The sequence below is a fragment of the Marmota flaviventris genome, chromosome 2 (genome assembly GCF_047511675.1).
Source record: "Marmota flaviventris isolate mMarFla1 chromosome 2, mMarFla1.hap1, whole genome shotgun sequence".
Classification (NCBI taxonomy): domain Eukaryota; kingdom Metazoa; phylum Chordata; class Mammalia; order Rodentia; family Sciuridae; genus Marmota; species Marmota flaviventris.
Genome location: NC_092499.1, coordinates 190,876,612 through 190,888,864, shown reverse-complemented (window position 1 = coordinate 190,888,864; position 12,253 = coordinate 190,876,612). Strand labels below are relative to the sequence as shown.

The 12,253-nt window shown below is 55.1% G+C and overlaps 1 protein-coding gene across 3 annotated transcripts; it reads left to right on the top strand.

The window, feature by feature from the left end:
* Positions 1 to 1,042: 1,042 nt before the first annotated feature.
* Positions 1,043 to 6,099, top strand: Pck1 (phosphoenolpyruvate carboxykinase 1). 3 transcript variants are annotated; one of them, XM_071608978.1, is made up of 10 exons: positions 1,043 to 1,148; positions 1,318 to 1,582; positions 1,980 to 2,161; positions 2,566 to 2,769; positions 2,861 to 3,048; positions 3,351 to 3,513; positions 3,928 to 4,152; positions 4,238 to 4,369; positions 4,743 to 4,838; positions 5,043 to 6,099. In XM_071608978.1, exons 2-10 carry the CDS (start codon positions 1,359 to 1,361, stop codon positions 5,495 to 5,497), a joined length of 1,869 nt encoding a protein of 622 aa, XP_071465079.1. In that variant the 5' UTR covers positions 1,043 to 1,148; positions 1,318 to 1,358; the 3' UTR covers positions 5,498 to 6,099. The 3 variants fall into 3 exon arrangements, with proteins under 3 accessions (XP_071465079.1, XP_027802251.2, XP_071465080.1); XM_027946450.2 differs by having other exon boundaries at positions 1,047 to 1,148; positions 1,349 to 1,582; XM_071608979.1 differs by having other exon boundaries at positions 1,067 to 1,148; positions 1,297 to 1,582.
* The last annotated feature ends 6,154 nt before the right edge of the window (positions 6,100 to 12,253 follow it).

Below are 12,253 nucleotides of genomic sequence, written 5' to 3'. Positions count from 1 at the left end.
AGCAAACAGCCTTGAGATGCATTAAATTGCGCTGAGGTTCTGACAGCTTGCAAAGCAAATTCTTTGCAACTGTTATAAAGGTCTCATTGCTTAAGTGTACTCCAGCAAAACCACCAAGCCCCCTCCACGCCCAAGACTCAGACTTGCAAGGGAAGTGAAATGTGCCTGCGAGGCTGCCAGAGTGACCATGCCTAGCCCAGCACTTTTTGGGGGAATATATGGAAGGTTCCAGAAGAGGTAAGGATTCCTCATGCAGAGTGACGTGCTGGAGCTCAGCTTGCTTGTGTTCACAGCCTCCCTGCCTCCTGCCAGCCTACTGGACCTCTCTCCTTCAGTGTCCTTGTCAGTACATAGGATTTTTCCAAGTGGCACCTTGGCTGGTGGTAATGAGTTGATGTAAAGCACCAAGAATAGGGTTTGATGTGTATGCATTCGGTGACTACTATATGCCAGGTGCTGTGGATACAAACATGAGCAAATAAGAAGAAACCCGGCCCTCCTGGACTTCCTATTTGGGGGTGGCAAGGGTATATAGCACGCACTCAATAAGGTCCTCAGCACCCAATCAGCTCAGAGGTGCAGATCTTTGCCAAGGAGTTGCACACTGGCCACAGGGTGTTTCTTCTCATGAGCTTTGGCTGTGGGGTTGACATCTCACAGCTGTAGTGTTTTGTCAACCGGTGACTGTTGGCACACAAAATGTGCTGCCAACAACACTTGAGGTCCAGGAGTTTCCCGGGCCAGCCTTGTCCTTGACCCCACCTGCCTGTCAAAGAAAGGGTGGGTATGTTTTGCATCAGCAGTGAACAGGGTCAAAGTTTAGTCGATCAGAAGTTGTGTAAGGACTCACTGTGGCTGGTCTCGGCCCGAGGCCTCCCAACACTCATTAACAACTGCTCAATGATTATCTCCCTGGATTTATTATGGTGACTTGGACCAAAACATCCCTGACCGTGGCGCTGATCCAAAGACCTGCCCCCGACGTCACAGGCGAGCCTCCCTGGGTGTATCAGAGGGGCAGGGCCGTCCTCCACGGTATTTAAGGCAGGAGGCTCCACCGCCAAGCACGGCCTTCCCACTGGGAACTCACGGGAAGAGCCCGGAGGAGCCACCCTGGATCTGACGGAGACCACCCAAAAGGAAGGCAGGTGGGTCGAGCTTTCTTACGCACCTTGCTAAAAATTCCAGCAACCACACTAACTCAGTTTTCCTCGGGGCCGTGACTCTCTGGCCATGTGCAACCCACCCACGGTCCGTCGGACGTTCCAGCAGGCGTCTCCTGGTCCTTTTGTCCAGGAAGGCTGTTTTCTGTTTCAGGTGACCCTGGCATTTGTGCCCCTTACCACAGCTCTGCAGAAATGCCTCCTCAGCTGCACAACGGCCTGGACTTCTCGGCCAAAGTCGTCCAGGGCAACCTGGACAGCCTGCCCCAGGCGGTGAGGGAGTTCGTGGAGAGCAGCGCCAAGCTGTGCCGGCCGGAGCACATCCACATCTGCGATGGCTCCGAGGAGGAGAACGGACGGCTGCTGGGCCGCATGCAGGAGGAGGGCATCATCAGGAAGCTGAGCAAATACGACAACTGGTAAGCCCCCCCCGGGGCCCACCCCGCCCTCTCCTTGGCATCAGTGGAAAGAGGTGAATGAAGCCCTCTCAGGGGCTGCAGATGCTTTAGAACCTTAATAAAATGGTCAGAACCATCGAGGCGGGAGGACCTAGTGGAGCCCCCGAGGCCCTAGTTGAGCTGGGCAGGCAAATGCTCTTTGCAGCCTAGATTCCGGATCATGATGAAAGACAGTCCCCACCCCTAGCTAGTGGCCTAGTCAGCGTCTTCCTGACAAGGTGCCGGCTGGCTTGGCCACCGCACTTCTACAACGTGCCAGTGTGCTCCGTGTCCTGCTGGGTGTGGGAGAAATGTGACAATGCGAGATGGGTCTGTTCCTCACGGTGCTTGACTGAAGGGGACCCTGGGACTTTTGCAGCTGGTTGGCTCTCACTGACCCCAGGGATGTGGCCAGGATTGAAAGCAAGACAGTTATCATTACCCAAGAGCAAAGAGACACGGTGCCCATCCCCAAAACCGGCCTCAGCCAGCTGGGTCGCTGGATGTCAGAAGAGGACTTTGAGAAAGCCTTCAATGCCAGGTTCCCAGGGTGCATGAAAGGTGAGCAGGCCATTCTCCCAACAGGGCAAATTGACAGCACGCCTGTCCTCATGACACCTGCCCTGGTGGTGATCGTGACAGCAAGGGAGCCCCGCCCCCGCCTCAGTGTCTCCCACTCTGTGTGAAAAGCGCCCTGTTCTGTTCTCAGACGTCTTGCATGAACCCTACAGGGTTCCACACGTGTGGATTTCATGCAGCCTGGCCAAGCCTGATCGTAGCCTGGGAAAACATGGATCTGAGCATTTTTGTCCACTTTGCCGTAGACTTTGCTAAACCTTGGGGCTGGTGGCCATGAGGGTGATATTGATGATGGGAGGCCATAGCAAAGATTCCTTCGGAAAATGATGCCGGGTATGTTTGCAGGCCAAGGTCATTGCTCACCGCCCCCACTGGCCCCTCCCCAGGTCGGACCATGTACGTCATTCCATTCAGCATGGGGCCCCTGGGCTCCCCGCTGGCCAAGATCGGCATCCAGCTGACGGACTCGCCCTACGTGGTGGCCAGCATGCGGATCATGACGCGGATGGGCACGCCTGTCCTTGAGGCCCTGGGCGACGGGGAGTTCATCAAGTGTCTCCATTCCGTGGGGTGTCCCCTGCCTCTCAAAAGTAAGCATGCCACTTCAGAATCGAGAGTTGATAAAAAGTAAGCTCCTGCGCTCCGCACATTCACACGCTGACGCGGCTGCGCCTGTTGCAGAGCCTCTGGTCAACAACTGGGCCTGCAACCCAGAGCTGACGCTCATCGCCCACCTGCCGGACCGCAGAGAGATCGTCTCCTTCGGAAGTGGGTACGGCGGGAACTCGCTGCTGGGGAAGAAGTGCTTTGCTCTCAGGATAGCCAGCCGGCTGGCCAAGGAGGAAGGCTGGCTGGCAGAGCACATGCTGGTAGGTGGGCACGTCCCCTGGCCGTGCTGGGAGGCCTGGGGTGGCAGACGCAAGTCCGTTCAATCTCCTGTCTGCGTGGGAGATTCATAGACAGGGAAACTTCTTAAGTAATTATGAACTCCACAGCCTATGTCCCTGCTGAAGGACCTCGGGCACAATGGCCACCATGGAGATCCTGTGGACTTCATTCTTTTGAACGGAGATAGATCTTGAGGGTCTACCCTTGGGAACTTCTAGGCACATCCCTAGACCTCAGGGTAGTAAAGAACAGAGACCTCAGTGAAGAACCTTGTCTCCTGCAGATCTTGGGCATAACCAACCCTGCGGGTGAGAAGAAGTACCTGGCGGCAGCTTTCCCCAGTGCCTGTGGGAAGACCAACCTGGCCATGATGAACCCCTCCCTCCCGGGGTGGAAGATAGAGTGTGTGGGCGACGACATCGCCTGGATGAAGTTTGACAACCAAGGTGACTGTCTTGGGCCCAACCGGTGATAAAAAGTGGACTCCTGTGGGTTATCGACCTCAAACATGGCCAGCTCTCCCAAATCCAGGGTTGGGTGTGTCGTTCAGTTAGTTCAGAGGCTGCGAAACCTCAGAACTCTGTCCTCTGCCAGCCCAGCATCCTTTAACAATCTGGGTCAAATGGGCCGTGTATGGCTGATCGCTTATATACAAACATTTAATAAGTTGGTGGAAAATGGAAGAGGAAGAAAGAGTTGTGAGAGTCTCAGAGTTGCACAGTCTCAGAGATGCCCAATGAGAACAGGCGTGTCGTCTAAGGAGGGAAAGGGGTCGGGGAGCTTGGTACGGAAACTAGCGGGCAGATGCCAGGCTGCTCGGCTTGGGATTTACCACCGCTTTTCTGGTTGGACTTGTGCAGGTAACTTAAGGGCTATCAACCCAGAAAATGGTTTTTTTGGTGTTGCTCCTGGCACCTCCGTGAAGACAAACCCCAATGCCATCAAGACCATCCAGAAGAACACCATCTTCACCAACGTGGCCGAGACCAGTGACGGGGGCGTTTACTGGGAAGGCATTGATGAGCCGCTGGCCGCGGGAGTCACCATCACCTCCTGGAAGAACAAGCAGTGGAGCCCGCAGGATGGTGAGCCCCCTCTGGAGGCTGTGCGCTCTGGGCTGCAGGTGCCTGTTTGGGCCAGATGCTAAAGGGCCTCTCTCTCTTTTTGTAGGGGAACCTTGTGCCCATCCCAACTCAAGGTTCTGCACTCCTGCCGGGCAGTGCCCCATCATCGACGCTGCCTGGGAGTCTCCGGAAGGCGTGCCCATCGAGGGCATCATTTTTGGAGGCCGCAGACCTGCAGGTGAGCTCTCCTCTGCTCAGGTGGGGGCACGGGGTTTTGGGAACTGAAGCACAGTTGGAATCTCTCCTTTTCCATGACCTTGTCAGAGGGTGCCAATGAGCTGGAGCTTTCTTTCCCCAAATCCAGAATAACTTGCAAGCTCCAATGTAGAGCCAACTCGTTGGCTTCCTGGATCTGTGACCTAAGGTGGCTGGATTGGAGTTTACAGATTCTTTTGTGGCCCCAGTTGGTACAGCGGTGCCTTAGCAGTTTTCTGTATAGCTGCTCAACTAAAAAGACGCCGTTTTGCCAAGTCATTTCATGTGTGCGATGACATCGCTGGTCTTAGAGTCTGAATGTCAAAGGCTTGAAGGAGTTTTCTGTCCTTCTCAAGGTGTCCCTCTGGTCTACGAAGCCCTCAGCTGGCAGCATGGTGTGCTCGTGGGCGCTGCCATGCGATCAGAGGCCACGGCGGCAGCAGAGCACAAAGGTAAACAAAGTCAGGACTTGAAACCACATGGAGGGAGATTAGCGCTCTGGGCAGCCCCCCCTTTGCCCCCACTCTGTGTCTGTTTGTGGAGAGAAAGACGGGGGCAGGAAGAGAGAGAAGTAGGCATGCTATATTCACAGTAAATGACGGTCCCTATTAAGCCTTTGGACACATTACTTACCAAAGGACCCCTTTCTTTAATAGGCAAAATAATCATGCACGACCCTTTTGCCATGAGGCCCTTTTTTGGCTACAACTTTGGCAAATACCTGGCTCACTGGCTGAGCATGGCCCAGCGCCCAGCAGCCAAGTTGCCCAAGATCTTCCACGTTAACTGGTTCCGGAAAAACAAGGAAGGCAAGTTCCTCTGGCCAGGCTTTGGGGAGAACTCCAGGGTGCTCGAGTGGATGTTCAACCGGATCAATGGGGAAGACAGCGCCCAGCTCACACCCATTGGCTACATCCCGAAGAAGGATGCCCTGAACCTGCAAGGCCTGGGGGACATCGACCTGGAGGAGCTCTTCGACATCTCCAAGGAGTTCTGGGAGAAGGAAGTGGAAGACATCGAGAGATACTTGGAAGACCAAGTCAATGCTGACCTCCCCTACGAAATCATCAGACAGGTCCTTGCACTAAAACAAAGAATAAGCCAGATGTAATCAGAAGCTAAAGGCTTTAGCTTTACAATCATCCCTTTCCATTCCATAGGATGCACTCAGAGCAAGAGAAAGTGAGTCTTCCCAAATCGGCACCAGCAACAGCACAATGAGCACACTGTTGAGCAGATCAGAAAGGCACATGTAATTGTTCAGATGAAAAACACAGAGACAAGGCTAGGAATCAGGGAGATTGGGGGAGAAATCTTAGCAAGTCTCCAAAAATTGCATCCAATGCATGTTTTGTTCAACTTTAAGGTTATCTGGGCATCTAGTTGTTAAGTTTTTCCACGTTAGCTATACCAGTTAGCTGGAATGCACAGAAGAAAACACTTGAGCTGTATATATGTGTACATGTGTGTGTGAGCATTGTGTATTTGTGCATTGTGTATTTGTACTGTTATCTAAAACATATTTAATACCTTTCGAAAAATCGTGGGCAAGATTACCTCCTAGTTGTTAGTGGAAAGAAATGTTGCTTTGTTACTAATGTGTGTGTTTAAATTATTTTTGTATACTGTTGTTCCTTACCTTTATGTAATTGTAATCAGCACCCTTACCACTTCTCGGAAAAGATTACACAATAAACTTTTATAGGAAAGATGGATTCGACTTGCTTGGTTTCTCTCACCTAAACCATCCAAAGAGAGAGCTCCGATTGAATCCTTCTTAATCAATCCCACCTCCATTCCCATGAAGGTGGGGGCGCACAGAACCACTTTGAGAAGCAGGTGAACTGCAGACCAGGAGGAGACCAGGGAGGAGGTGGTGGGAGGAGGGAGCATAGAGGATGGGAACGAGGCTGTGCTTTGCTTGCAGGATCTGCTGGAGCCACTAGTTGGCGCCCTATGGCTAGGAATAGCAGTGCTGCTTCAGGGCTGTACTTGAAGTGTTTAACGTGAACTTTTGGAAAAAAATTTGGTCTGGGGACTCAGCTGTCCCTAAGAATTGCATTGTGAACAATTTCAAAGCCTCTTTTCTTTTGACTCTTTTTTTTTTTTAAGCAATACTTTCCCACTATGACATCCGTGGGAGAGAAATGCCTTTCAGAAGGAAAGGCCAAGGGGAGCTCTGCTTTGAGAGCACTGGTTAAGTTCCTTCTGCATACTGTGGACTGTGGCTACACACTGGGCTGCCTGAGAAGGGAGGTGGCATGGGTTGGCCCCAGGTGGGCCTCGGGACCTGGCCTGGTCTCCTCTGCTCCTGGGGTTTATTGGGTGTTCCAGAACACTCCAAACAAACCATAAACTTTATATTGCATTTGTCTGCAGATAAACACTGCTCCCCTTGGCTGTTCTTCCCTCTGGGGTGGGCAGGGTTCTGCCTTCACCCTGCACCACACCCCAGGCCTGTTCTCAGGTCCCCCCCCACCAACGTGCTCCTTCCTGGTGGTCATCCCAAAGCCTCCACTTGGACAGCGAAGCCGAGATCACCCCAGGTTTGCAGGTGGGGAAACAGATCCAGAGGGGTCCACCAGGGCTGGGACACAGTCCTGCCCCTTTAAGGGATGGATGACTGGATCTGGCTCCTCAGATAAATTGGCACTTTGTAAGACCAAAACCAGTGATGGGGAAAAACCACTTAATGGAATGAAATGCTCTCTGCGGTGCTAATTTAGATCAGTGGCTGCAGACTCCATCCCTCATTCCGCTTCCGGAACTCTCTCTGGACATGCTCTCCGACTCCAACACCGAATGTGTGAAGGAGAGAGAAGAGGAGGCGGCTGGCCCGAGGCTGTCTGGATTGGGCTCCAGGCCCCACAGCCACCCCTGGGGGCCTTTGGGCCAATTCCTTGAGCCCTGAAAAACAGGTGCAGTTTGTTGCAGTGCGTGCCCTGCCCTGGCATCCTATCCTGGCCCCTCGGCTCTCTCCACTGGCTCTGGGGGCAAAGCTGGCCGATCCCGAACTGCTAGTGCTCCTACACAGCAGGGCCTGCCTGGCCTCCAGGGTGACCATGTTGCCACCAGGCCCTGGACGCCTGGGGACAGCTTAGGAGGTGACTCAGACACAATAAGAGATTTGAGGACACAAAGGACTCGCCACTTACCCCTTGTCATTGGCCGCTGACTCGGTTTCCCTAAGCACACCTCTGAGCCCTCCATCTGTCTCCAGGTCTTGGTTTTTAGGCTGAGATTTCTGGTTTCAATAACCAGGAAGCTAGGGCCTCGTGGACCAGCATCTTCCTGTTGTGCCTGCAAGTGGGAAGACAGCCTGGGGTCGGGAGGCTCAGAGGGTGAGCCGCTTGTCACCTGGAGCAGGGATAGAGCCAGCCCTCCCCAGGGGACCACACGACCCTGAGCCCAACACCGGCTGACATCTTCTACCCCTGATCCCCAGGAGCTCCCGGGCTGTGGGACCCCGTGTGAAGACCAGGACACAGGAGGGCCACACAGATACTGAACCAGGACTACAGTGACCGGCCTCTCACTCCTCCCTCTCTCCTGGAGTCTACCCTGTCCCAGGGCCCTGGACCTCCCACACACTGAGTGTCCCACACCACATGGACCTGTGCAGACGGTGGGCCGTGGGCCTCGTGGACTCCCTTTGTGCAGCCCTGAGCCACAGCAGGGCCTCTGCTGTCCTTCTTAGCTGCTGCAGTGATGTTCTTAAGTGAGCCCCCCCATGGGCAAGGGCTGTGGCCTGTGGCCTCCCTCCACCCTGCTCCTTTGCCCCAGGGGGCACCCTGCCCTGGCCAGCAGGCCCTCCTCACTCACCTCGGCCCCAGGGCCAGTAACATCCCCTGGGGACCCCCAAGGGTGAAAGGAAACAGCTCAGCTCAGCACAGGCCTTGGGTCCGTCCAGAGGGTCTGGACGGAATCAGGGTCCGGCCTTTCTCTCTGTGTGTGGGAGGTAACTGCCCGAAACTCTGAGCCTTGGTTTCCTCAGCTGTAAAATGGGCATGAGAATATGTGGACCATCTCAGGACTGCCAAGAAGATCAAATGATATGGCCAGGACGGGGCTGGGCCTGCGGTGGGCAGGGAGGGCGGCTCGTCTCATTTTTATCCCATTCCAGGTCTTCAGTGCAGCTGGGACAGGAGCCCCCTTTCTCCCACAGCAGCCAAGGTGCTGGTGACCAGCATGGGCCCGGGTGGGAACGCCCTTCCCTGCGGGCTCCACCCAAGTGCAAGAGCCACTGGGGATGTCAGGGAGAGTGGGGAGCACAGCCAATCAGGGATATCGCCAGCAGCACTCCTGCCCCAGGGGCAGGCCCCTTCACCCCCCCCCCACCAAAGACTTCAGCCAAAGGTCCCGAGTTCAGGTCTAGTCATTCTGCCTTTTGTGTCCTTAGGGCAAAATCAAGGCTGGGCACAAAGACGTCACCGTAAGAATTCTTGTTACCAAGAATGCTCTTCCTCATGGCCCCATATAGGAGCCAACTCAGTGCTCCTAGAGAAACTGTAGTTCCTCCAGGATAGAGAACTGGGCAGCCATGTAAAATGACTCAGCAGAAGATCATTTATTGACATGGAATATTTGCCACTCCGTCCCGTGTGCGGGTAGACGATGAGCGCACGGTGGGGTTCTGCGTGTCTGTCCAGGCGAGCGCTGAAAGAAGACAGCACGGGACGGTAACCACAGTGGTTTTGGGGAGTCCAGGCAGCTGGCCTCTGGCCTGGGGGTGTCAGCAAGACCCCTGGTGTCACCACGAGTGCAGGTATTGAACGCAGGAACCCTCCCCCCAGGGGCCCATCAGTGCCCGGTGGCTGGAGAAGAGAGCAGGGGTGGGCGTGAGATGACCTAAACAGGCCTGGCAGGAGGGCCAGGGGAATGGCCACCAAGAGCAAGGTGGAGAGACCACCGTGCCTCACTCCCTCCAAGGCTGGCATCCGGTATGGCAGGGCCACAGGTTAAGAAGCTGGAAGACCCCCCCCCACCACCACCACCAGGTGGTGAAGATCTGCTGCCCTGATGAATCCTCCTCCCTGAGGCCCCCAGACTCCCCACACGGCTGAGGGGCTCCCACCCTGCTCGGGAGTCGTCCCTAGGTGGCCCCAACAGCCCTCCCCTGTGCCCTACAAGTGCCCCCCAGGACTCTGCGGCAAACCAGGCAGCTTGGCAGGGCCAGGGGCGTCCCCTACACTGAGAAGACCCTGGCTCAACCTCCCTGGACAGCCATCAGGTCTTGTCCATGGGGAGCATGGGGGGCTTGGGACAGAAACTTGTTCTCAAGTGGAGCAAAGCGAAACAGGTGATTTTGCCACGGTCCTGGGTTTTTTTCCTGCTCATGTTGGCACAGGAGCTCAGCAGAGCGGGGATCTGGGGAGAGGCTCTTGTTAAGGCCCCTCTAGGACCGTCACCTGGATTACAGGAAGAGCCGCCAGCGCACAGCTCATGCGGGGCTGATGATTACAGAGCCCTCGCCGCACGCCATGTTCTCTCGGCCATCTGGGCCTCTCCGCAGCAGGACAAAGCTCAGAGGTTTCTCTGAGGCTCAGAGCTGGGACTTAGGGCCGCCGCAGAGGAGTGGCGGACGTCATTCGGTCCACAGTAGCACCGGAGTGGGGCCAGGAACACATTTGCCTCGCTGACACCTGCCAGCGTCTGTGGGTTGAGGCTGCTTCCTGGGGGTGAGCGGCCCACGCCGCAGACCGTCTGGGCTGGGAGCCCCTGGGTAATGGGATATGCAGATGCGTGCGCCTTTGCCAGGCGGAATGGCAGGACTCTTCTCCAGGCGAGGCAATTTACAGCAAAATATGCTGTAAATATTTGTTCAGCCCAGGAAAATGACTTTAATTGCATAATTAAACTCGTTGTAGATGCTGCTTCCGGACAAAACGATGGGGGAGAAGAACTGAGCCCACAGCTGTCCCTCCGAGCTTCCTGACTGGAGGGACAGGCTGCTCTTCTCAGGCTGCGCTGGGGCCTGTCTTTCCACGGAGCAACGGCAACTTTGAGAACAGACAGGGAGGGCGAAGGAAAAAGCAAGGGGTGTTGAAGTGTGGAGGGAGCAGAAGAGGTCACCTACTCAGAGGACCAGTGGCGGGTGTGGGGGGCATCCAGACCCTCAGGCAGGATTTAGCACGGTTTCCAAATGTCCCATGCACGTCCCACCTTCCACAGACAGGGGCCACTTGAGCAGGTGATGAACCCACGTGAGGGGGAGAGGAGGGGTAGGCTGAGAGACGCCTGCTTTTATCTATTTATTTAGACATTTGCTTTAAAAAAAAACCAACACCCAGCACCCCCACCAACATAGCCTCCCGAGTACAATCCTAAGTGAAGAAGCTGGCCACAGAGGACACAGGTGCCATGTGCCCTGTTCATGGGAAATGTCCCCAGCTGGGACCGAAGGCAGGTCAGAGATTGCCAGGGGCTGGGGAGAAACTGAGAGGGAGAAAGAGATGCTAACGGGGACAGGGTTTATTTGGGGGTGATGGGAATGCCCTAAAGTTAGATCGTAGTGAAGTTTCCACAATCCTGTGAATTTATTAAAAGCCATTGAATTATGCATTTTAAATGGGTAAGTTTTATGGAATGTGAATTATTGCTCCATAAAATTGCTAAAAAAAAAAAAAAGAGGAAAAAAAATACAACAACAACAAAAGTTCACTTATCAGAAACCAGTGTCCTTCCAGGGCCGTGCTGAGGCCGGCACGTGCCATATGAAGGAGGGGGGAGGAAGGAAGAAGCAAGCGCAGCAGAGAACCGAGGGGCACGGACTTCCTCATTCAGGTCCACCGCCACTTTACTGCCAGGCCAGGGAGCCTCCTGGACCCCGAGCACTGCACACGTCACCTCATCGATGACCAGAGGGGAAACTGAGGCTGTAGGAGACGGAGGCTGCAAAAGCCACTTGACCAGCAGGTGGCAGAGCTGGGACCCTCAGGAGCCTCCATCTCCATCCTGATGGCATTGATCTTGAGCCGTGGCTGTGACCCCAGATGGGTGCTCGGCAGAGGGAAGAACTCTGGGGTCAGGAGATCAGGAAGCTCACCCAGCCCCGCCAGCCACCAGGAAGCCCACCTAGGTTGGCACGGGCATCAGAGGGGAGGGTCTGGCGCACATCACAGCAGTAGGAAAGGTCTAGGCACAGGGCAGGGTCCTGGACTCGGGGTCCATCAGTGGCACGAGGGTCCCATTTCCTCCTCCCCGTCCCTGGTAGCAGAGTCCAGTGATGGAAGAACTCACTGCAGCCTGAGACTCCTAAAGTGCTCTGGGTGCCTTGCCTGTCCCTGAGCCTCAGCTTCCCTGGCTGCACAAGTGCTCTGTCCTGCTTCTTGGAAGTCTTTCCTTCCAAGAAGGGGAGAGTCACTTGGCTTTTTGGTGGGGCTCTTAGGTCTAGGACTCGGGGGTGGGAGTATAGCTCAGTGGGGAGTGGTTGCCTATTATGGGAGAAGCTCTGGGTTCCATCCTCAGCACTGTCAGAATAAAATAAAGAGGAAGAAGAGGAACTGGAGGTGAGTGAGCCCTCGTAAGAGACCAGGCAGAGCCTGACTTCATGGAGACGTGACAGCCAAGGCACTTTGCACCCTGAAATCCCATGGCACTTAGCACCCCTCCTAAAACCCCACCGCTGCCCCCACTCACCCCTTTTATGACACCATCTGCTCCCCAGGTACAGGCGAGATCTTTCAGTCCCAGGCCAAGGACATGGGGGGCAACACCCTCATGGGCACACTCTATGTGCCCCAGACCTTCCACCCTGGCCCACAGCCTGCTGCCCCTCTGTCTTCAGGGGCTTGAGTGACAGTTGACTCCCGCCACAGGACACTGGACTAGCTTTAAGAAAAGCCCTCAGCATCTCGTAGGGAGGCAG